This window comes from Balaenoptera musculus, chromosome 19, assembly GCF_009873245.2.
Source record: "Balaenoptera musculus isolate JJ_BM4_2016_0621 chromosome 19, mBalMus1.pri.v3, whole genome shotgun sequence".
Taxonomy (NCBI): domain Eukaryota; kingdom Metazoa; phylum Chordata; class Mammalia; order Artiodactyla; family Balaenopteridae; genus Balaenoptera; species Balaenoptera musculus.
Window position 1 is genome coordinate 32,278,593 of NC_045803.1, and position 23,157 is coordinate 32,301,749.

The following is a 23,157-nucleotide window of genomic DNA, read 5'->3' on the forward strand; positions in this document are numbered from 1 at the left end:
GTGGTGGTGCTAAGTTGAGGGGTTTCTCCTCTTTAAAATCTAATTTTTTTAAAGGTAATATATTCATATGACTCAAGAATTAAAGTACCCTGTCCACAGAAGCTCATTCCCTCCCCGCTTTGCCTCTCCTGGAAGTAATCACTATTATTACTTTCTTGTGTAATATTTCTAGAGTCTCTTTATATGAATACAAGGCAATATATATTATCTTCCCTCCTTCTTACACAAAAGTTCTTTTACTATATGCTCTGTTCTGTATCATGCTTTTTTCACTTATTTATCCTGGAGATCTTTCCTGAGAGGGATTTGAGGCTGCATCTTGGGATCAGCAGGAAAGAGTGTCTTGCTTGATTAGTGATGTCTGCCCTTGTGCCAGTGGGAGCTGTGACTTAACCACACATTTACCACGCTGGTGTTGGGGAGAGAACAGCCCTGGGGTTCAGATCCTAGCTTCAGCACTGACTAGTTCTGAGACCTCATCCAAGTTATTTAACCCTGCAGACATTTAATGTCTTCATTGGTGAAATGGGATTATTGGGAAGATTAGTGATAACATAAAGCACCTGACCCAAAATGGGCATCCCTTACTATTGTTTTAAAGTAAGTAGTTTCAGATAATTTGGAGGTGCAGGTTAAAAATTATAATGTCACAAAAATTATAGCATTAGACATTTCAAGTAATATTGCCAGTGCTTGCTGATAAATCTTTTCCCCAGAAGTTGTTTCTTAACTAGCTAGCATTCTTTTCTCATGGGAGATAGGACAACTGAGGCTCAGAGAGATGTGTAATATGCTGGTGAGATCCAGGACTGTTGGCTTCTAGACCATCGTTGTGTTGAAGTCTGGGTCAAAGGTGGGTAGCTTGGCAGTGTGTCATGCCTGCAGGATAGCTTCAAACATCCTGTATCTACAAATTGGCTCCTGATTTAAAACCCAGTTTTTCTATTAAATTAGCCCCCAAAATAAATAGATGCTAAAGTCATTTATCTTAGGAAATTACTCATTAAAGACCCTGTTACACATTTCTTAGACTCAAAGATTTCAAAGAGGAGTAGAGTCTTTGGGAAAAAAGAGCTAATGTATAAAATCCTTGGCCAGCCTAATGTTTCTTAATTTCTTGTGAGTCTGGGCAGATAAGTAGAACAGCTCATGGTTTTATAAACTTCAGTTTTTAAAATTGTGTTAATAGGTTGTAGTCTGTATTGGGATTTGGAAGTAATTATAAGCTGCTAATGAGATATTCTTTCTTGATTGCTCTTGTCTTAAAAATAGACTAGTCTATTTAGTAGACTCTGCTTCCTTGACCTCGAGTCCTCCCTCTTGGAAGGGAGTTATTGATACTTTTGCTGTTCTCTGTTTTGACACCTAGCAGAGTGGATAGCTTTACTGAAAAAGCTGGCAAATGATGCAGATGTTTCTTCAGATAATCCAGGGAATTGCCATTTCTGGAACCTTGTAGGTTTTGTTGTTTGTTGCTGTTTTGAACTTTTTTCCTGAAGTATAGCATATATACAGAAAAGTGTGCACTTTTTAAGTGTACAGCTCAATGAATTACCAAAAGGGAACACACCCAGATGAAGAAACAACATTGTCGGCACCCCAGCATCCCCCGTTCTGTGCCTTTTCATTCACCACCCCTCACCACCACCACCAAGAGAAACACTGTCCTAATTTCTGATGTCATAGATTAATTTTGCCTGTTTTTAAACTCTGTGTAAATGGAGTCATATGGTATGTACTCTTGTTTCTGGCTTCTTTTGCTTAACATTCTGTATATTGTTACATGTAGTTGAAGGCTATTCATTCTCATGGCCGAATAGTATGACTGCAGTCTGTTTATCCATTCTGATGTTGATGGACATTTGGATAGTTACCAATTCTTAGCTTTTATAAAGAGTGCTATTGAGAGCATTCTTGTACCTGTCTTTTGGTGAACATACGTTTGCACATCCATTGGGCACATCTAAGCGGGCAATTGCTGGGGCGGAAGGTACACATATGTTCAGCACTGTTCCAAAACGGTGTCTTAGTGTACCCTCCCACCAGCACTATGAGAATTCTCTTTGTTCCATATCTTTGCCACACTTGGTATTTTTTATCTTTTTCAGTTCAACCATTCTGGTGGATATGTGGAAGAACCATGTGTTTTTACAGGTTTTTTCCATGTAATGTTCTTCAAAATGATGGAAAGGTGGTATTATCTCCATTTGGGCAGGCACCTTCTCTACCCTCTTTGTAAGAAACCACAGAGTGTGAAGGCCTGAGACAGGCTTTGGAATTCGGCAGGCCTAAGTTCCCGGGCCTCTCCCGGGAGCCTCCTGTTCTCATCCTCATTGTAAAAGGCCTCTCTTGAAGAACCGTTGGAAGGAACGTAGAACGTGTGTAAGGCGCCTGGCCCAGAGCTGGTATAGAGTGCACGCTCAACACATCGCAGCACTGTTTATGGTGGTGGCTGGTATTTGGTAAGCTACACACTATTAAGTTCATTTTTATCATTTTAATATGGATCTTTCCCTTTTTAAGTGTCCCTTGACTTATAAAGTCACTAGGAGTGAAAAAAAATCTCAGGACATAAGTAGAAGAAATAATTAAAGTATGACTTGCCATCTAAACCATTCTTTCCTGGGCACCTTATTGTCAAGAATAAGGTTGTTGGAATCCAGAGAGTCATTAGCTAGGAAAGAGGCTTCCAGTCATTTTGAGCTGACCTTATATTTGAAGGAAAATGTCCAAATTTAGCTAATTTAATATAAAGAGAGGCTTGAGGCTTTTATTTTTAAGTAAAAATGAACTAGGAGATGGTGGTTCCTGAAACATTTTTCCCCCAAGCCTTCCAATAACAGAAGAGCAACAACACATTAGTAATGTCTATTACTGGCAAGTTTTAATAAGGGAAATGATGCTTCAGTAGCATAAATTCAATTTGGGAAGTTAATTTCCTTAGGATATCATTGAAGAAAAAGGTATAATTTTTAAAGAAAGGTAGGAATCGAAAGATTGTTATTAACTTTCCAGGTTGTAGTGTGAATAAAAATGATGTGCTTTGGGCTTCCCTGGTGGCGCAGTGGTTGAGAATCTGCCTGCCAGTGCAGGGGACACGGGTTCGAGCCCTGGTTTGGGAAGATCCCACATGCCGCGGAGCAACTGGGCCCGTGCGCCACAATTACTGAGCCTGCGTGTCTGGAGCCTGTGCTCCACAACAAGAGAGGCCGCGATAGTGAGAGGCCCGCGCACCGCGATGAAGAGTGGCCCCCGCTTGCCACAACTAGAGAAAGCCCTTGCACAGAAATGAAGACCCAACACAGCTATAAATTAATTAATTAATTAATTTTTTTAAAAAATGATGTGCTTTGAAGTAAGAAAGAGACCGCTGGCTAAGAACTCCCATGCCCTAGTCCTCGTGTCTGGCCTGTGGGGAAGAACACCCCCAGTCTGCGCTCCTTGCATGACACTACGGGCTTTGAGCATCGTTGAGAATCCTTGATATATCTTAGGCAACATTTAAAAGTAAATTTTTATCTAGCCTCAGTGTGTCGTGGCTGTATTGATATTAGACATAGTCAGTGGATGGTGCTTTAATGTATTGTCTGGAAAATGGCTCAGCCTAGCAAGCAATAGGCTCAGTAGAGAAGCTAAGTTGTAGGTTAATCATTAAAGATAATGATGCGGTGTGTGAACAGTGTGTGTTGAATGTAGTCTCTAATTTTGATCACTGACTTAATACCATATTTCACCAATTCCCAGTTACACATCTTTTCTATATTTTAACATCTCTGAAATCAAGATACGCCTTAAATTCAGTGGTGTGTCATAGTTTGTCAGCATTTTTCTTTCCTAATGGTACATAAATAACATGATGCCTTACAGTTGATGGTGTATTAGATTTGATGGAATACAGTAAAAATATAGACTGACAGTATGAGTTTGAAAACCCCAGACTAGATGATTCCAAGCTGTATTTTATGGCTCCCTGGTAGTTTCCTAATTTGTTTCACGTGTTGGAATTTGAGTAGGATTTCAAATATAGAAAGTGCTCAGCTGCTCTTTCAAAAAGAAGTTTAAAGAACCCAACTCAACGGGCCCTTCATTTTGACATCAGGATATATCACATGAACACCTTCTTCTTGCACAGTGTTCTAATGGTAGAGATAGAGAGAGATTGTGAAAATTCAGCTGCTCTCCTCTACCCCCAACCCAAACATAACCTCTGACATTCTGTCCTTCCAATTCCGTCTCAGGTATTTATGTGCACATTTATACATATATGTCCATCTGATCAGTTTATTATCAATTTACTCCATAAATGGCACCATTTTATATAATAAATGCTACTACTTAGCATTATGTTTTGATTTTTTTTAACTTATTTTGGAGCTTTTTCTAGGTTAGTACATGTAGGTGTCTGTCATTTTTTAGTGTCTGTAATAGATTTCATTGTATAAATGACCCAAGTATTCTTCCCGTTTTATCCATGGAGAATGATGCTCCAGAAAAGTTAGATGTCATTACCCAAGGTCACACAGTTGAGTTGCATTTAGAACCTGGGTCTTCTGGTGCCTCGGTGTTTTTTCTGGTAGTACTGGGCTTCTATGTACAGATACTGTAGCCAACTATTGTACATTAATTACTTTGGTTCTGTTTTGCTTACATAAAGCCAAAACATTCCACTTGAAAATTAAAAACTCTCTTCCTTCTGTAGTATCATCACATTTTCTTTTTACTCTGTACTTGTTTTGCTAGAAGTGAGTGCTACATTCCTTTTTCCCCACCTAGAATGTGCTCTCCTTGGGAAAAGAGATTTATTCATCCCTGGATATGTTATGTACAAAAGTAGTTGCTTAATAAAAGCTTGCAGTTCCCTCCTGCCACTCTCCACCCACATCCTGCCTGTTCAGGAATGTTCTCTTAAAAATGGCTGTTTTGGGGGACACCAGGTACACTGAGAAGACCCTTCTCCTCTCTGTGCTCCCAGAGACTGCTGTTTCTCCACATTATCTCCAGACTCCTGGGTGAGCCCCTTGTTGTTCTCTCTGGCCCTGCCCACCCATCTTCCCTGCCTTTCTGGTCTCTGATTCTGTGCTCCTGTTATCCCCACTGTGCTCCGATCAGGCCCCAGTACAGAGAAAACCTGAAGAGTTTGGAACGTTATTCCCACACAGCATACCGGCGTCTCCTTTCCCAGCCCTCTAGCAGCTCCTGGCTTTGAAATTCCATTGAATGTTTGCTGGTTCCTCTGCTCAGGAATGTGCATGTACACATCCTGTTGATGGATAACTGACTTTGTGTGTGGTGAAATACAGGCTCAGCCAAGGGCAAATGAAGGAAAGGTACGTTTGAAAACAAGGGCATTAGGCAAAATTAATTTAAATGGAAATTTGAAGGCCAAAAAACCAACTACTTTTTAAAATTAGGTTTTTAGTAGTACTGGAAAATATTTCTCAAGGCTGTTTATGTATATTTAGCTGAAACAACTGTGTCCTTGCAGAAGTGTTTAGTGCCATTCCCCCTCTCCTCCCCGTTTATCCCCCCCAGTTAGGTTACTGGAATTAACAGGCTTAGTGCTCTGTTCTTTCAGAAGACTCGGGGATCATCAACTTTCAGAGAGTTCTGTTCCAGAAAGGTGGCCACATTATAGAACAGTCCTCAAATGCAGTGTTACTGGGAACACTCAGAATTAGTCCAGAAATAGAAAATGAGCTGGTGGGGGATTCTTTTCCTACAAGGAATGTGTTTTCATTGTAGAGGAGTGAGATGAGAATTTCCAGCCAGCACAAAGAAAATATCTTAGGTTATGTTTCTGTAGTGTCCATATCTATCCACTGTTCAACATCTGATTTAGTCCCGTGTTCATTATGGTTTATTTTTTATTTAAAAAGTGGTAACAGCTAGCATTTACTGGTCAAATGTTGGACAGTGAGCTCTTTCTATTTATTCCTACTTACTCCTTGTGAAGTAAGTACTGTTTTCTTCCTATTTAAGATTATTTTGCAAATCTATGAGGTAAATACCATTGCTGCTGCCCCTGTGTTACAGCTAAAGAAACCCAGGCTCAAAAGAAGCAATATACTCAATCAAGGTCATGTAGCTAGTGAGTAGCGGAGCCAGGATTTCTAACTGCTACTCTCTCTTGTTCTTCAATGGCCATCCTTGGACAGTTGCCCCGGGCTGCCCCGGCTGGCAGTGTGGCCCCAGGCTGTGGGCACAAGCCACGGCTCCACTACTTCCTATTGGAGTGACCTCTGGCAAGGTGCTTTCTGTGCGCTTTTGTGTCTTCATCTGTAAAATTGTTATAATAAAAGTATGTATCTCATAGGGTTGTGGAGTTAAACACAGAAATTAAGACAGTGCTTGGCATATAGTAGTTGCTCAGTAAGTGTGGCTGTTGTTACTATAACCTGATGGTTTTCAATCATTTCAAATAGGAATGCTTTCAGCTGTGAGTAACAGAAAACTTGAGTTTCTGTAGGTTGAATAGCGATTTATTTTTCTCACCTAACAAGTCTGCAGGTGTGGAGAGTGTGGGCCTTAATTCAGTAGCTCTGCAGTGCCATCAGAGACACCTCTTTGTCTCTGTATGCCACCATTTTTAGCACGGCCACTTACTTCGGGCTCACACGCTGATTGCTGCAGCTCTAGACAGCCTGTTTGCATTCAGGGGAGAAAGCTGAAAGGCCATGCCAGGCTCTTTTTTCTCCCTTTATCAGGAAAAGCAGAAGCTGCACTAAGCCAGAATGTACCACCAGGCTTGTGCTTTCATCCGGTTGGCTAGAACCAGGGTGCATGGCCACTCCTAGCTGCAGTAGAGGCTGGGAAAGGGTAGTGTGTAGGGGTCAGCTCATGAGGACCTATTGTTAGAGTTTCAGGAAATTTGCCGTCTAGTTGATACTACTTGGAATAGCTTGATTTCTGCCATGGTGGGAATATTTACAACAGAAATCAGCAAACGCTACAAATAAAGTCCCCTTTCCCAAGCCAGTTGTTAAACATTACCAGCACACCATTGGATATATTTAACTCCATATGCCAGAGTGGGAAGTGGCAGCGAGTAGAAGTGAGAGGTAAGGATGTGAAATGGTCATTGGGTCAGCCAAGCAGCAGCATCTTCCAAGCTTACCATTTGATGGAGAGAGTTAGATGCCAACATATGGAAAAGTTTATTAGTCCGTTTTTTAGAAAGACTAAAGTTAACCTTTAGCTAAGCTTATTCCCTACTATAAACAAGTATGAATCAAAATTAGGTGTATTCTACTAGGTATATTAGTTATATTCTTAAATTTCCAATACATTGGTTTTTACTGTACTGTAGTGAGATCAAATTCGATATTTTGAACAGTAAACTGTTTAAAGCTCTTTTAATACCAATGATTGCAGAAAATCAGAGCTGGGGAGGACCTCTCGAGATTGTCTAGAACAGCCCCTTCATCAGCCAAGGGGAACCTGAGGCTCCAAGGATATGTGCTTTGCCCAGACCCCAAAGCAAGGGAGTGGAGCCATCCTCCTGGAACCCAGGTGTCCTGACAGTCCAGTGTTCATTCCAGAACCTGAGGGTTTACAACCCACCTTTCTGCTTCCTGCTTCTTCCTGTTCCCTGTCCTGCCCCAGTGCATGCTCATGCTGGTATCCCTTTTACCAGCTTTGGTGGTGCTAGGAAGTTTTGCTGCTATCTGCCATGTGTCTCCCAGGGAACCTACTTTAAACTGCTTTGTTTTAGATTTTAGAGAATAGAGCATTGATTTTTTTTTTTTTTTTTTTTTTTTTTTTAATGAGAGAAGCTTGAAGAATTCGATCTTTGCTACAGTACAGTACAAACTAATATTGGAAATTTAAGAATATGCCTAATATACCTAATTGGAACATACCTGATTTTGATCCATATTTTTTTACAGTAGGGAATAAACTTAGCTAAAAATTAAACTTTAGTCTTTCTTAAAAAAGACTAATAATTTTTTCCATATGTTGGTGTCTAACTCTCCCCATCAGATGGTAAGCTCTTTGGGAACAGCCTCTGTGGGCTGTCTTGTCATCCCTGTGGGGATGGAAGTGTACACACTGTGCATGTGGCAGGCAGGCACTTAGCAGATGTTTGCTGAATAAATGAATGCCCAACTTAGACTGGCTTCATATTTTCAGATGCATAAAGTTCATCAGTAGCTGTTGTCTTAGTGTGGACTCTAGATAGGAAATGTCTGAATCCTGGTGTTGCGACCCTATAAACTCCATTTCCTCAGCTGTCTGATATGAGTGATGGAAACAGGAGACCCACATACACCACAGCCTCACTGGTGTAAAGACATGGAGGGGGAAGATGAGGTGGACTGGGGAATTGAAACCGAATGTTACAAAGAGGTGCCTTTCCAGAAACCGTTACTGAGATATCCTTACAGCTTCTCCAACCTCCTGTTATTTTTGAGTTGAGTCCCATGCCTGCTCCCTTCTCATGTGATCATGGTAAGAGAGTTGCCTTCTATCGAAGCTCCTAAAATCATCATTTTGAGGAAGTCTGAGTAGGAAACAGAAACAGCTTTGTTAAAGACAAACATATGTTTATGGTTTTTTTTTTTCTTTACATGACTGAATGCTGTTCTGAACCAATTCTGAATGTGTATTTATCTACAGCCAAGTTACATCAGTGATGCGGGACCCCCTGGTCGAAGCTCTCTGGACAGCATCGAGATGGCCTATGCCCGGCAGGTGAGTGTGTTCCCAAGGAAGATCGAATCCAGGAAAATCCCTGTGAGCCCGCTGGGAAGCAAAGGAGAACACAGACTTCATGTGAAAGTCCAACCCTGAAGACAGGTTGGGTTTTCGTTCAGAGGACATGTTAATATTTTACCATCTGGGTCCCTGGAGAAGTCTATCAAATTGGGTAATAGAATGACTCAGGTTTGATTTAGGGAAATTGAAATCTGCCTCACACACTGACCAAGGCATCTCATTTTGCATTTGGCAACAGCCCATGTACGGTAAAGCTTTCAGTAACTGCACTGCTGAGCAAATGGAGTTCTGTATTAACTGATCACCTGGTCGGTGAATGGTATTATCAGAAATGCTTCTTCACTCTGTTGTAGAGAGAAATTTTCTAAATGCTTTTCTGCCTTGGTAAGCATAGCGTACTCACCATTACCTGATATTACTGTCGTGGAGAAGCTTATGATATTTGGGGGGTTGTGATTCTTGTGGTATATCATGACCATGCAATAGTTTGAGTATGGATTGAGACACTTTGTGGTAAAGCTCAGGGACTCTGTTGACTGAAACTGTGCTTAGGACAGTACATACCTGGAATTGACTTTTTGAATAAAGCAGTGCTGGCCACCTGTGTATTTTATTCTAATTTGCCGCTTTGCTGCACAAAGTATCAAGAAGGGAAAACAGTCTTGTTTCTTGAATTGAGGGTGGTGGGCTTCCATCCCCTTTAAATTGTCCTGCACCAGCAGTGACCAAGGAACATCTGTTCTGTCGTGACCAACTCCCGCGATTCTTTTTTTTCTTTATAAATTTATTTATTCATTTGTTTTTTATTTTTTTATTTTGGCTGTGTTGGGTCTTCATTGCTGCACATGGCTTTCTCTAGTTGAGGCAAGCAGGGGCTACTCTTCTTGCAGTGCACGGGCTTCTCATTGTTGTGGCTTCTGTTGTTGCAGAGCACAGGCTCTAGAGCGCAGGCTCAGTAGTTGTGGCACATGGGCTTAGTTGCTCCACGGCATGTGGGATCTTCCCGGGCCAGGGATCAAACCCATGTCCCCTGCATTGGCAGGTGGATTCTTAACCACTGCACCACCAGGAAAGCCCTCCCACGATTGGTGCCACTGTGGCCCTCAGCATCACCCAATTCCTTTCTTCTGTCCAACCTGGGCTGGGGTGGGGGGGGGGTGGGGTGGGGTAGGTGGAGACAAAAACACATGGTGGCTATAGAGGTGAACAGGGGGAGGGGAGAAACTGCTAGACCCTGTGCCTTTAACAGAGGGGTGCCTTAACTGAATTATTTGGTGAGCTGATGGTATTATCGGAGATCCTTCTTGTACCCCTTGTTGAGAAAAATGTTCTAAATGCTCTCTTTAAGCCTCGCTCCTTCAGTGTACCACTGCCAGTTCTAACTCTAGGCATCTCAAACCAGCCACATCAGCTTCCCTCACATAAGTCCCCCTCCTTCCAACTCCCTCATGTTTTACTACTGGGCCTTCATTTATTTTTTTCTCCAGTTTTTAGATCTCTCTCTTTCTCCCACACTACATCTGCATTTTTTAAAATTTCACTTTCATTATGTGACTGACTTCCATTGCCACAGGCACCGTCAGAATTCAGGCCTAATGAAATTACAAGCTTTTGAGGAGAGAAACCATGTATCTTCTGTGTCTGCAAAGACTAAAACTTCATAAAACTAAGGTTTACTAGCACTCAGGACACTGGAGTGTCATGTATCTGTTTACATGGCTATCCCCTCCAGTGGAGAGCAAATCTTTATATCCCATGTTGAACACAGTACCCCAGGGAAGGCTCCTCATAAATGGCTCCCCATTTCATTTAATCTTTATAACACTCCTGGAGGCTGCATGATACTCTCCCCCATTTAGAGTAGAGGGAGGTAAGGTTCGACAGGGTCCTGACTTGTCTAACATCACTACCTTGTTCAGTCCTCGGTAGAGCAAGGACTTCAGATGCAAAGAGTAGAACTTACTCGTTTTTACCATCGTTATGTTGGGTTTTTTTAAATAAAATCCAAAGTAATATTGGCTTTTCCATTCGTTGAACGTCACATAGTTCCTTTTTCTTGAGAAAATTTTACTAAGGAGCTGGGATTCTTTCCCGGAGAAACGGGTACTGCAGATGGGCAGCAACTGCTCTTCTAAAACACGTGGAGGGCTGCGACCTGACAGTCCTTACTAAGTCCACAAGCCCTGGGCCTGGGGCCATTCAGTCCTTTTGCCAGAAAGACTACCAAATGTTTCCCTGGGTTCCTAGGAGCAGCAGCAGGAGACCTTCCACTGTCCCATCTTCCACTTTGGTCCTTGCTCTCTGGGACTGATGGTCTGCTGGGCAGAGCAACACAGAACTGCCCTTGGGACTCCCCCCCAACCCCCGGGACCACCCTGCTCCCACTCCTCAGATGTTAGGAAGGCTGGGCTAGCGACTAGCTTTGGTGGGTGTTGCTGCTGCTGTCTGAAGCTCAGGCACAGAACTGGGAAGCTGGCCGGGGGCCTTGCCCTCCAGGCAGTGTGGATAGCTCAGCCACTCTGAGGAAGGAAAGCTTCTGACCATTGGGCAGAAGCTGGTTTCAGAACTGCTTCAAGGGGTTCTAAAAAGAAAAGGTGAAAATAGAATTTGTGCTATTTACTTGGCTTTTCCTTTCAGATTTATATCTATAACGAGAAGATTGTCAACGGACACCTGCAGCCTAACCTTGTGGACCTCTGTGCTTCCGTCACAGAGCTGGATGATAAGGTAGCGCTCAGAGCTGACCTGAGGAGACATGTGGGGTCTGGTGTTCCAATGGGATTAGCAGCTTGCTGACTTGGCAGGAATGTGCTGAAGAGAAACTCTATGCCATGGAAGAAGATGTTAACTGTTCTTCAGAGTTTTACTTTAAATAATTTTGGGATGGTTTTTTGATGATGATCCTATATATATAAATATATGTATCTTTATGCATCTCCAAAAGGCCCAGCAAAGCTGTGTTTGCTTTGAAGTCCTGTCAGGCTCCAGCTCCTCCCTGCCAGTTTCCCTCCTTAGACAGACTAACAGGCTCTTTCACGAGATGTGAATTGTAAAGGTGATGCAGTTTTCACACCAGTGAGCCCCTTGAACTTGACTCAGGTGGGGTCTTTAAAAGCCACTGGTTCTGTTCCTCTCTGACTCCCCATCTTTATTCCTGTCCCTCAGTTCTCATCCTTGGCCAATTTTCTCCCGCTGGGGGAAAAAAATTAAAAAGGGGATGGATAGATTGGTAGGTGGCCAGGAGGAAGGGAGAAAGGAGGAAAGGCTATAACGGAAGCAAGCACTTGCACACACTTTTTTTTCCTTCAAAAATGCTTTATTTTTTTTTTTAATGGTAAATATAAGGCAATACAAACCAATCTAAAGAAAATAAGAATTTATCTACCATCTGACCACCTAAAAAGGGTCACATTTAGGGTGGATTTTCTACAGTTTTTAATTTTTGAGAGAAACAGTAAAAACAGGATTTTCTCTTTTCCTTTGGAAAAGGTGTAAACCTGCTTTTTCTCTAATCGCTACTGTCTTCCAAGGATTCTTAACTTTATGTTTTGCAAAGGTTCAGGGAACACATTTTTAGGAGAGGTTTACAGCCAGGAGGATTCTGGGAAGAGGGAGTCCAGCTGTGTGGTGGTAACACACAGGAGAGATCACCGGTGCCTTTCCTAGGAGGCCACAGGAAGGCGTCTTTTGAAGGGAGTGAATAGGCAAGAGAAAAGGAGGCTGTGCCACTCACACGGTGGGGTAAGAGCAGTGGCCCCTGGAGAGCCTCTGGGAGGACAAAACCTGTATTATTTAGGTTAAACTCTTACTTTAAGCCTTAAATTCCAATGACCTTGTAAGGACTGAAATGCAGCTACTTGAGTTTAAACTCCTAGAGCTTTGGATGATTATAAATGTATTCACTCTCTCTTAAGGGATAACCCACTGAGATTCAGTGTTCTTGTTCGTTTTATGTGGTCTTAATTATGTAGGTGGTTATGTCAGACCTGGAATAGTAATTGATCTGAAAACCAGCTCGGGACGGGGGCTGCTCGCAGGGAAGACGGGAGGGAGCCTGGCAGCTGGCCGGGAAGAGGTGCGTCTTCTGTACTGGGCTTGAGCCTGAGGGCCTCAGACAGGACGTTAACCTCTTCCCCCTCCATGTCCCGCCTGCCTTTGAGTCAGATTGCCGGCAGGAACCAGGCAATTTCCCTGGCCCCACAGCATTGTCACATGCAGTCTCATTTATGTGCAGAACATCTCTGACATGTGGACCATGGTAAAACAAATGACAGACGTGTTGTTGACACCGGCGACTGATGCCCTGAAGAGCCGCAACAGCGTGGAAGTGCGCATGGAGTTCGTCAGGCAGGCCTTGGGATACCTCGAGCAGAGGTAAGGCAACGGCAGCACAGAGACTGGCTTTAAAATCCCCCGAAGGCAGCCATTCTTGGGTTTCAAGTAGTCCTCAAGCTAAGTGCTCTGTAGCTGGTATCATTTAAACAAGGTTGAGCAAGTCTGAGAGGTGTTACGCTGTTTTCCGAAACACTTCTCTACCAGCACTATTTATGCACCGATGTAAAATCATTTTGAGTGGGAGCACTGAGCACTGTTAGGCTTTTCTTTTTCTCTTTGTCCACTCTCTGTCCCTCAGCACAGAGTCATGGTTATTAGGGCACGATGCCTTGGGTCAGGATCCTTGTCCCTCCTGTGGTTCAGCCATTACTGCTTAGGTTTTTTGGTTTTCTCTAGGCATTTTAATTTTCCCACCCAGCGTTACCACCTTCAAACCTTAGGAAGACCCCTTGATCCTTTGTTTTCCTTCTGGCTCTACTTGGTTAATCCTTGTGAGTCCAGGTCCTTCCCGGCTGCTAATGCCTCTGATTTGTGCCTGGGTTTTTTTTGCCATCTCCTCACTAATTGGAGTTGGTCACCAAGGGGTTTGTGGCTGTGCCCTTGTGCCCTGACTGTTGTCCCCCTCGTTGGTAGGGCCCGTGCCATCCATCCACTCCCTGTGGACACTCCTTGTTCTGAATTGGCCAGCAGGGGTTGTCATGAGCGTGCAACAGACCCTCTTTATTTCAGAGACAGGGTGCTGGGCCTCTCTCTGTTGGCTCGAGAAGAGAAAGCCAAGCTGAATACACTTGCTCCATTGCAGTTCTTTGCTGCTGAGCCCATGTAGCTGCCAATGGCCTTGTAGTGTGGTCACCCTCTGTCAACAAAATAGTACTTCATTAGGAAGTCAAGGTAATTCAGACCTGGTACAGCAGAGAGGGAACAGGTTTTTATACCAAATACTAAATTAATTATATAATAGCTACGTGAGATGAACACCATCAGACATATTAAACTCACTAGCCTCCATTCTTTTGTTAAGAAAAATCTGGAACTCCAGATTTATTATTGGTTTTTTATTGCTTCTGGCACAGGGCACAAAGAGTTCATGAAGTATTATATCAGGCTTTCACTAAATTTTTGTAATGTAAGTTTCTAAGTCTTCAGCCATAAAGAACCTAATGTATATAGTGGTATTTATTTGCTACAAATCAGCAAAATATGAGTCAGAAATTCTTACAGCATATAAAAAACATTAGGATTTTATTTTTTAATGTGTGTACGTATATGACTGCTCATGACTACTTTTCTTCAATAAACCTCATCCTTAACGTTGGCGCTTGACTTCACCAGTGGTACCAGGCTGCAGTTTTTGGTTTTATATATGTAAGCTATCCCATTTCTTTTATTATTCTTTTCGTTTAGTTTTTTTGGAATTATGTTGTTCCATTAATTCCTTTAGCAGCACTTGGAGCTATTTGGGAGTTTCCTGTGCACAACTATTGTATGCTTATTTTCTTTTTCACTCTAGTAGCATCACTCTCTGATGGCATCCTTTTTTTTTTTTTTTTAAAGATTTACTTATTTTATTGATTGATTGATTGCTATGTTGGGTCTTCGTTTCTGTGCTAGGGCTTTCTCTAGTTGCGGCAAGCGGGGGCCACTCTTCATCACGGTGCGCGGGCCTCTCACTATCGCGGCCTCTCTTGTTGTGGAGCACAGGCTCCAGACGCGCAGGCTCAGTAGTTGTGGCTCACGGGCCCAGCTGCTCCGCGGCATGTGGGGTCTTCCCAGACCAGGGCTCGAACCCGTGTCCCCTGCATTGGCAGGCGGATTCTCAACCACTGCGCCACCAGGGAAGCCCTGATGGCATCCTTTTTAAGATTTGTTGTCCTTTTTGATAAAGGGAATATTTCAGATAATTGTACTCACTAAAAAAAATATTTTTTCTGTTGCTAATCCACTGGCAGTGTAACCTACATACAGTATTTCAAGTGATGTAATACACCAGGTGGCAAAGTAGACCTGGTCCCAAATTATTTTTGGGGTATAAGGCTGAAAATGTTGAGAAAATATAGCATTGGTCTGTTTCCTGCCACATTCCAAATTTGAAGCAAGGTACACATTTCTTAGCTCTCAAGGAATTTAGGCTCTGAGGCCCTTTCCAGCATGTGAGTTGTCTTCATTCAAGTTTGAAGAGACCATAGTGGGCATCTGTTTGTCCTGGTTGCTGCAGGACTCTTCTGTAATCTCTTTTCCAACCTCTGCTTTTAAATACTTCCAGTGATGGCGAACTCATTACATTTGCTAAATTGAATTGTGTTCATTTTTCATTATGAAAATACTACATGACTGTTATAGAAATTTTGGAAGATGCCAAAAAGAGGACCTGAAAAAGGGAGCGGTCCCCTCTCCCCTCCCAGAGGCCCCTGGCACCTTGCTGTATTTCCTTACACCCACACCACCCCCCCCACCTTTTTGGACATGCGAATATTTTGTTTGATATGTATATTTTACACAGCTTATAATCCAAATGTGTACAATATATGGTTTTATATAGTTTGCTTTTAAAATTTTTTGTCAGTATCATTTTTTATGACTACATCAATTTCCATTGAGTCTGTTTTCTGTAATTGACAGTTAGGTGTTTTTCTCTGTGTGTGTCTCTCTCTTTCTCTCTCTCTCTCACTCTCACCCTGTCTCTCTCAGTTGGTTATTATACTTAATGTGGTATAATATTAATATTATTATGTGGTTGAACATATGGAGCACCTGACTTTTTGAGGCAGTCTGTTTTGTTTTGGACAAGAAACATATTTAGAAAGTTCTTCAATGTATTAACCCCATGTTTGGGTATCTATAACTTGAACCATTTAATCTTAATACAAAAGCAATTTTAAAACACTGTAAAGGATTTTAAGAAGCCTGCTAGCAAATAAATAAACAGGAAATGATAGAAAATCATTTGCAACCACCAATGTGACAATGGGTTCAGCAAAGACCACCAGTGGAAACTATTGGGTGAAAGATTATTGGTGAACAGATTATTCACATGACGTCCAAGTATTACCCCATAGAGTACTTATTAATTACAAAGGGGAAAGGAGGTGCTTTTACAGCGGTGAAATCTGGTGGACAACACCTTTAACCAAGTGATCAAATTAAATGTTACCAAGAAGGGCAAAATGGTATTATTACCTGCCTCATTGTGGCAATACCAGCATCAGCTGTGTAGGTAGGGTTCTTGGCAAAAAAGTTGAACCTGAATCAAGTCATGAGAAACTATTCAGCTTGTGGGACATTTTACCAGGTAGCTAGTAGCCTGGATTCTTTTTAAAAGGTCAGTGTCTTTATATAAAAGGTGTTAGAATTACCCTAGATTAAGGGAAATGGAAGTGGTATGACAGCTAAATTTCATGCATTCCCTTGACTGGATCCTGGATTTAAAAAAAAAAAAACAAACTATAAAGGATGTTATTAAGAAATTTGAATATGTGTTATATTTTAGATAATAACAGTACATTAATGTTAAATTTCGTAGTGTCATGATAGTATTGAGGTTGGGTAGGAGAATGTCCTAACTAGGAGATACATGGTGAAGTATTTACAGATGAGGTAGCCCCTGATTTCTATATTTCTATAACATTTTCAAATGGTTCAGAAAAAAAGTATGTGTGTTTGTGTATGTGTGTATATCTACATATATAGAGAGAGAAAAAAACATGCATACAAATATTAACAATTGGTGAATCTAAGTAAAGGGTATATGAGCATTCTTTGGACTATTCATTTTTTGTAGGTTTAAAAATTTTCAAAATGAAAAATTTGAAAAGATCCCACTAGAGCATTAGGCTGTGAGCTGGAGCAATTATTATTCTGCACGTTAGCCCTTAATGCATTTGAAGTCCACTATTATGTTGCTCCAGGGATTCTTTTGAGTATCCGCAGTGATGAGAAATCTTCACAGTGGTCCACTGCCCAATGAATAAATAATGTAGTTTGCTTCATTAAGCGTGCACTGTTTACTCTTCTATGTTAGGTTGAAATCCAGGCCCTTCCCTGTGGAGTTCACAGTCTAATGTTGTGGGTATGGACATAGATACGTGTAATATGTGTTTTCAACCTCCCTTTTTTTGCCTTTAAATTTTTTCCAGTTATAAGAATTACACCCTTGTGACTGTCTTTGGCAACTTGCATCAGGCCCAGCTGGGCGGGGTGCCTGGGACTTACCAGTTGGTTCGAAGTTTCCTGAACATTAAACTTCCGGCTCCCTTGCCTGGACTTCAGGTATTGGCATCTTTCTGTATGTGGTCAGTTACTTTCCCAGAGCAGTCTCTCTCAGATAGGCGTTTTCAGTTTAAATGAGGTTATGTGTGGGAACTACTATATGGAGAAGAGACCAGAGGGGGCGGGGAGAGAAGCTAGGAGACCTTGGGAGACCGGTGGTGCAGGAGTCCTGGTGATAATGGTGGTCGCTCAGCTTAGGGTGGAGGAGGGTGCAGGGGGATGATGTCATTGGGTTCTGGACATGTTTTGAAAGTAGACCCAATAGGACTGTGGAAGAACTTGGATGTGGCAGAGTCAGGGCTGACTTCTGAGATTGTTGGCTCAAACAGCTGGAAGAACAGAGTTAGATATGGGTCCTAGAACATTCCTTTCTTCTCAGCTCACAGTCTAGTTACAGCCAGATACAGACTCTGTGCAAAGTGCTGAACCGAAACTGTGTACCAGGGGTGGTGGGATGCAGGCTCCTGGCTTCATACAGGAGGTGAGACCCACACTTGTGCTTGAAGAGTAGGGGCTTGCCAGCCAGGGGTCTGGGAAAAGGGTATTCCAGGAGGAGGGAGGAGCGTGAACAAATGCGTGGAGGCAAGAAAGAGTATCTGGCGTATCGGGTGTGTGGTAGGGCTGGACCAGCTTGGGGCCAGCTGGTGATGGCCTTGAGCACCAGGCTAAGCACTTAGGATGTAAATTGCTCAAAGGGGTTTAAGTGAGGAAGTGACACGATCAGATCTGGGCTTAAGAAAGAGTCCTGCCGAGGGAAGGGTGGAGGGGCCAAGAAAGGAAGTCTGAGGTCCACTTTTCTGGAGGAGTTGGGGAGAAGCAGAGAGAGGAGTAACCACAGGGCTGCTGCACAGGTGATGACAAAGCCACTTTTAGGAGAGAGAAGCTCTAGTGCTGGGAGAGTGGGAACAGAGCTGCTTGCTTAGATTCCCCAGTGCATAACGTAGCACGGTGTCCAAAACAAAGATACTAAGTGAATGAACAACTAACAGGTGAATGGAAGTGCCAGAATCCATTTAGCTAATCATTAATGGTTAACACTTTATAAACGCAAATATGATGATAGTCTCTTATTGGTCAGTGAACGTCCTTAGCCTGAGTGCACGTCTGTAAATGATCACAGAAGAACATGTCACCTGATTGCTGTGGGTACTGGGGTTCCACGGAGAACCCACTGGCTGTCTTTGAATCCTGTGCACACAGTGCTGTAGAGGAAAGGCTCTCGAGCCAGACTGCCGCTTACCAGCGTACCTTGGAAAAATTATTTAACATCCCCATGCCTCAGGTTCCTGGTTTGTAAAACAAAGAGGAGGAGGCCATTCATGGTCCCTGCCTAGTGGAGTTGTGAGATTAAGTGACTTAATACAAGAAGAGGGCTTAGCTGAGGGCCAGCACATCGAAAGTCGTCAGTTAAACCTTTCCTCTTTTAGGATGGAGAGGTGGAAGGCCATCCTGTGTGGGCGTTAATTTATTACTGCCTGCGCTGTGGAGACCTGCTTGCCGCTTCACAGGTGGTCAACCGAGCCCAGCACCAGCTGGGAGAGTTTAAAACTTGGTTCCAGGAGTACATGAACAGCAAGGACAGAAGGTACGGTGAATGAGATGGTGCATCCAGAAGAAGCCACGTGGAATCAGCAGGGTGGCCCCCACTGGCGTTGCTCTCTTTTCCTTGTGCATGGCTCCAAATAAGTTTCTGCTTGGGAGAAAAATGAAGTTTAGAAAGCAAGTAGAACTGTGTAGAATAACAGTTGAAAACATTAAAAGAGCCCCATTCTGACACCATGTGTACACTTACAAAGTCCCAGGCACATCAAGGATGCTTTATTAAATGAAACTTTGTTGTATTACACTTCACTTGTTCACACTTAGTGCTTTTCTGGTTGACCCAAATGACAATATACACTTCATACTCAAAGGCCAGAGTTAGAAGTTAGCAAACTTGAGATATAATCATTGAATTAATTCAGTAAGTTTTTTGTTTTTGTTTTTTTTTAGTTCTCTTGCATTAAGGAACTGCTAAGCATTCGTTTTTCTCTGGTTTTTGTTAATGTAATAGGACTTAAGTTCATATTCGAACCCAGTTTAAATATACATACATGTATGTAGAAGAAATAAGGGTGGTTACCCCAGTTATACGTGTGGAAAACCAGGGTTACTTTTTTGGCAGTGTCAATAATGCCATGTCCAGAGATTGTCTTAAACCATAAGCCCTGTCTGGCTCATGTTAGTGTAAAGTAGGGACAGTGTTTTAGGGTTCCCCCAGATGCAGACCCTGAGGCAAGGGTGTGAGTGCACGGAGTTTATTTGGGAGGTGATCTCACAGGGATAAGGGAGTGGAGAAGCCAGAGCGGGGCTAAGGCACTTAAGGGACTGACTCACTCTTGCCCATCACTGCTTGAGGGCTGCTGGGGAGGTGGGTGGAGGATTAGTTCCCCAGACCTTCCCACGTGCCTCTGACAGCCACTGCTTGAGGAAGCCAGTGGGTGGAGACGCAGGTGCTGGTAGCTGCAAGTCTGGTTAAAGTGATGGTGCCCGTGGGTATGGGTGGGACAGTGTTAACCCTCCGTGAAGGAAGGCTTCGTGACTCTGCTGTGTGGTTGGGACCTGGGTGCTTTCAGATGCCCGTGAGGATCTTTAGCATATGTGTCTGTGTGTTCCCTTGTGTCTCTAGATTGTCCCCAGCTACGGAGAACAAGCTCCGACTGCATTACCGCAGGGCCCTCAGGAACAACACGGACCCCTACAAACGGGCTGTGTACTGTATCATTGGCAGATGTGACGTCACCGACAACCAGAGCGAGGTGGCCGACAAAACTGAGGACTACCTGTGGCTGAAGGCAGGCGCTGCTTCCCTTGCCCAGTAGGGCATTCTCCCCTTCCCCCTGCTCACACACTGCACACAGATGTTACTGCTTAATGTATAATGCCAATAAGGTGACTGGACTAGTGGATTTCCTGTCTCCTGGCCCATTTTTTATTGTGTAATATTCGCAACCAGTAACACAGCCATTAGCATAGCCTCGAGCATGGCTGCTAACCGGCTACAAGTCCCCACCCGGCTCAGGAAGTAGCTTGTACCAATGCCTGTATTTCTCTTGGGGGTTTAGTTGAACCAGGTGTGTTTCGATGACGACGGCACCAGCTCCCCACAAGACAGGCTTACTCTCTCTCAGTTCCAGAAACAGTTGTTGGAAGACTACGGTAAGATACCCTGAACATAACTACCTTCCCTCTCTTGTCCACCTAAGGTCACTGCTTAGCTTTTTTCTGGGAAAATCCTTCATCTCTGAACTCTCTCTCCTTCGGAACCCTCTGGATCTTCAAAACACAACACAACAAAACAATGAGTTCAAATTTGGGTAGAGGCCACGCACGTGGCCGTAAACAGAGTATGTGACTTACATGGTCGTTGACAGTACACTCTTTCCACTAGTTCTTTGAACTGTTCTGGCAGACGCTGGCTCAGGGAGAGACATAAGAGGACTTGGCTGCTGCTTCCTCAGAGACCTCGCAGTGACTATATCTGAGCACAAACAAGGGAGAAATAACTTTTCTTTTTTTCTTTCTCTCACTGTTTAAAAATTTGGGGAAGAAAAGGAGCTTCCAACTAGTGGTCCGCGGTGTTGAACGCAGATATCTGTGAATCTGAGTAAACCGAAGCTTTGAAATCATTCCTGTCCTTATTGAGTGACTTTTATCAGGATAAAGGAGAGAAACAGCCCCTTTTGTATTCCGTTTTAAGGTCCTGAGCTCTGTTTCTCTCCCAACTAATGCAAGCAGTTTGGGTTTTACAACACAGCCCTCGCTCGCCAGTTGTTTTGTGAGGTCCAGAGGCCGTGGAAACAGGCCACGGCTGGAGTGGCGTCCACTGTGTCCAGAGCCCCCGCATCCATTCAGGCTCAGGCTGGTGCTTTTGTCCCGCCCAGCAAGTCCTTTGAGCACACAGGGCTTCTTCTGGGCTCGGGGCTGCCAGCAGAGGCCGGCTCCTTCTGAGTCAGCTTGACCTCCTCTCCCCGCGCAGGCGAGTCCCACTTCACGGTGAACCATCAGCCCTTCCTCTACTTCCAAGTGCTGTTCCTGACCGCGCAGTTCGAAGCTGCCATTGCCTTTCTCTTCCGCATGGAGCGGCTGCGCTGCCATGCTGTCCACGTGGCGCTGGTGCTCTTTGAGCTAAAGCTGCTTTTAAAATCCTCGGGACAGAGCGCTCAGCTCCGTGAGTATTTGTTGGCAGTGGCACATCCATAACACATCCCCCCATCGGGTGGCAGTGGACACATAGCTGCAGCCAGCAGGGATTTGGGCAAGTGGTACCAATCACTTTAGAGTGTTGTAGACGGTTGGGCTTCTGGGATGATTAGTATGAGGGTTCTTGCCTTTCCCCCCTCCATTAGTATTCCCTGAGGTGTTTAATAGATAAAATGCTGTGCTAAGTGCTAGTTTTGTGGCCAGTGAGTCAGGTCGCCTGGAGGGTGGTGCAGGAGAAACAGTCCCTAGAGTCATGAGACTGGTTCCCATTAGGGCTCTAACTGGAGACATTGGAAGGCCCAGCCAGCCATCTTGTGTGCCTACCTGCATGGGGTGGGAGTCCGGGGAGGGAGAGAAGATACCTGTGCATGAATGGCTGCAGCTTCCTTAGTAGCACAGCAGACTCACTCCAGAGCACATGCCGTAATGGTCAGTTGTCAACCATCTTTTCATTCAGAGACCAGCATACTAGTGGTTTACTAAAAAAATGCCACTTTCTCCAATCTGTACTTGGGACGAAATTGAGGACAGGGTGGTGAAGGGGACTGGCCTAAGCCCACACTGGCGAACATCGGCTGGGCTGCAGGAGTAGGTGCCGCCACGGGGTCTTTGGACTCAGTTCCCATAGCTCTCAGTTGCGTGGGTCAGAAGGGCAGTGTGGTTGTGACCAGTTCTGTCCCCGTTGGTGCAGTCAGCCATGAGCCTGGCGACCCTCCCTGCATGCGGAGGCTGAACTTCGTGCGGCTACTCATTCTCTACACCCGGAAGTTTGAATCCACGGACCCGAGAGAGGCCCTCCAGTACTTCTACTTCCTCAGGTTAGACTGGCTTTTGACCATTTACTTCAGCTGGTTTTGATTTCTGCCACTGTGAGAATGACAATTAGAGACCTTGGGGCCACACCAGAAACCAGGTTGATTTTGTCCCCTTCTAGAGACGAGAAAGACAGTCAAGGAGAAAACATGTTTCTGCGTTGTGTGAGCGAGCTGGTGATAGAAAGTCGAGAGGTATGTCTGTTAACTTTTCTCCACGCCCCCATGATTTCCAGTGTACAAGTTCTCATGCTGATGTGATACTGGATGGTCACCTCAATATGAGTTTGGTGGATGTGGCTGGGGGCAGGGGAGTGTTAGAGTTTTCTTTGGTTTCTGACAATGAAAATGTTGATTCAGTCTCACTGTTCTCTAGTTTGTGCAAGACTTCTCCCACCTCCCCTATTCCTCTCTTGTCTTCAAAGAATTGTGGATTATGTGTATATCCTCGTCCAATAAACTGAGTAAACTTTTTTTTGTCTCTGCAGTTCGATATGATTCTTGGGAAACTAGAGAACGATGGAAGTAGAAAGGTGGGTTAAGTGCACCCCTAGAGGTGTGTTAGTTTGCAGTTGGGGATTTATAATTGTCCAAAGAATACAGTTAGATTTTAGGATTCAAGGTACTGAAGATGCAAATCTGAATGAAGTTGCTTAGTTTTAAAAACAAAGAATGAAAATTACAGGCCCCAAATGATGACCTTGATTTTACATACATTTACATTTCTCCTTAAATATGTAAATTTGTGGTTAGATAGTTTTTTTATTATGTTCAGAATACTCTTCTG

General features: G+C 43.6%; 1 protein-coding gene across 2 annotated transcripts in view; it reads left to right on the forward strand.

The window, feature by feature from the left end:
• The window catches only part of NUP93 (nucleoporin 93), a 104,827-nt gene that overhangs the window by 73,545 nt on the left and 8,125 nt on the right, over positions 1-23,157 (forward strand). For both annotated transcript variants that reach the window (XM_036834419.1, XM_036834420.1), the window contains 11 exons: positions 8,617-8,691; positions 11,353-11,442; positions 12,950-13,089; positions 17,184-17,316; positions 18,744-18,901; positions 19,985-20,150; positions 20,421-20,514; positions 21,335-21,526; positions 22,250-22,376; positions 22,493-22,565; positions 22,859-22,903. In XM_036834419.1, the coding sequence (XP_036690314.1) occupies positions 8,617-8,691; positions 11,353-11,442; positions 12,950-13,089; positions 17,184-17,316; positions 18,744-18,901; positions 19,985-20,150; positions 20,421-20,514; positions 21,335-21,526; positions 22,250-22,376; positions 22,493-22,565; positions 22,859-22,903 (1,293 nt within the window). The remainder of the gene's footprint in view (positions 1-8,616; positions 8,692-11,352; positions 11,443-12,949; positions 13,090-17,183; positions 17,317-18,743; positions 18,902-19,984; positions 20,151-20,420; positions 20,515-21,334; positions 21,527-22,249; positions 22,377-22,492; positions 22,566-22,858; positions 22,904-23,157) is intronic.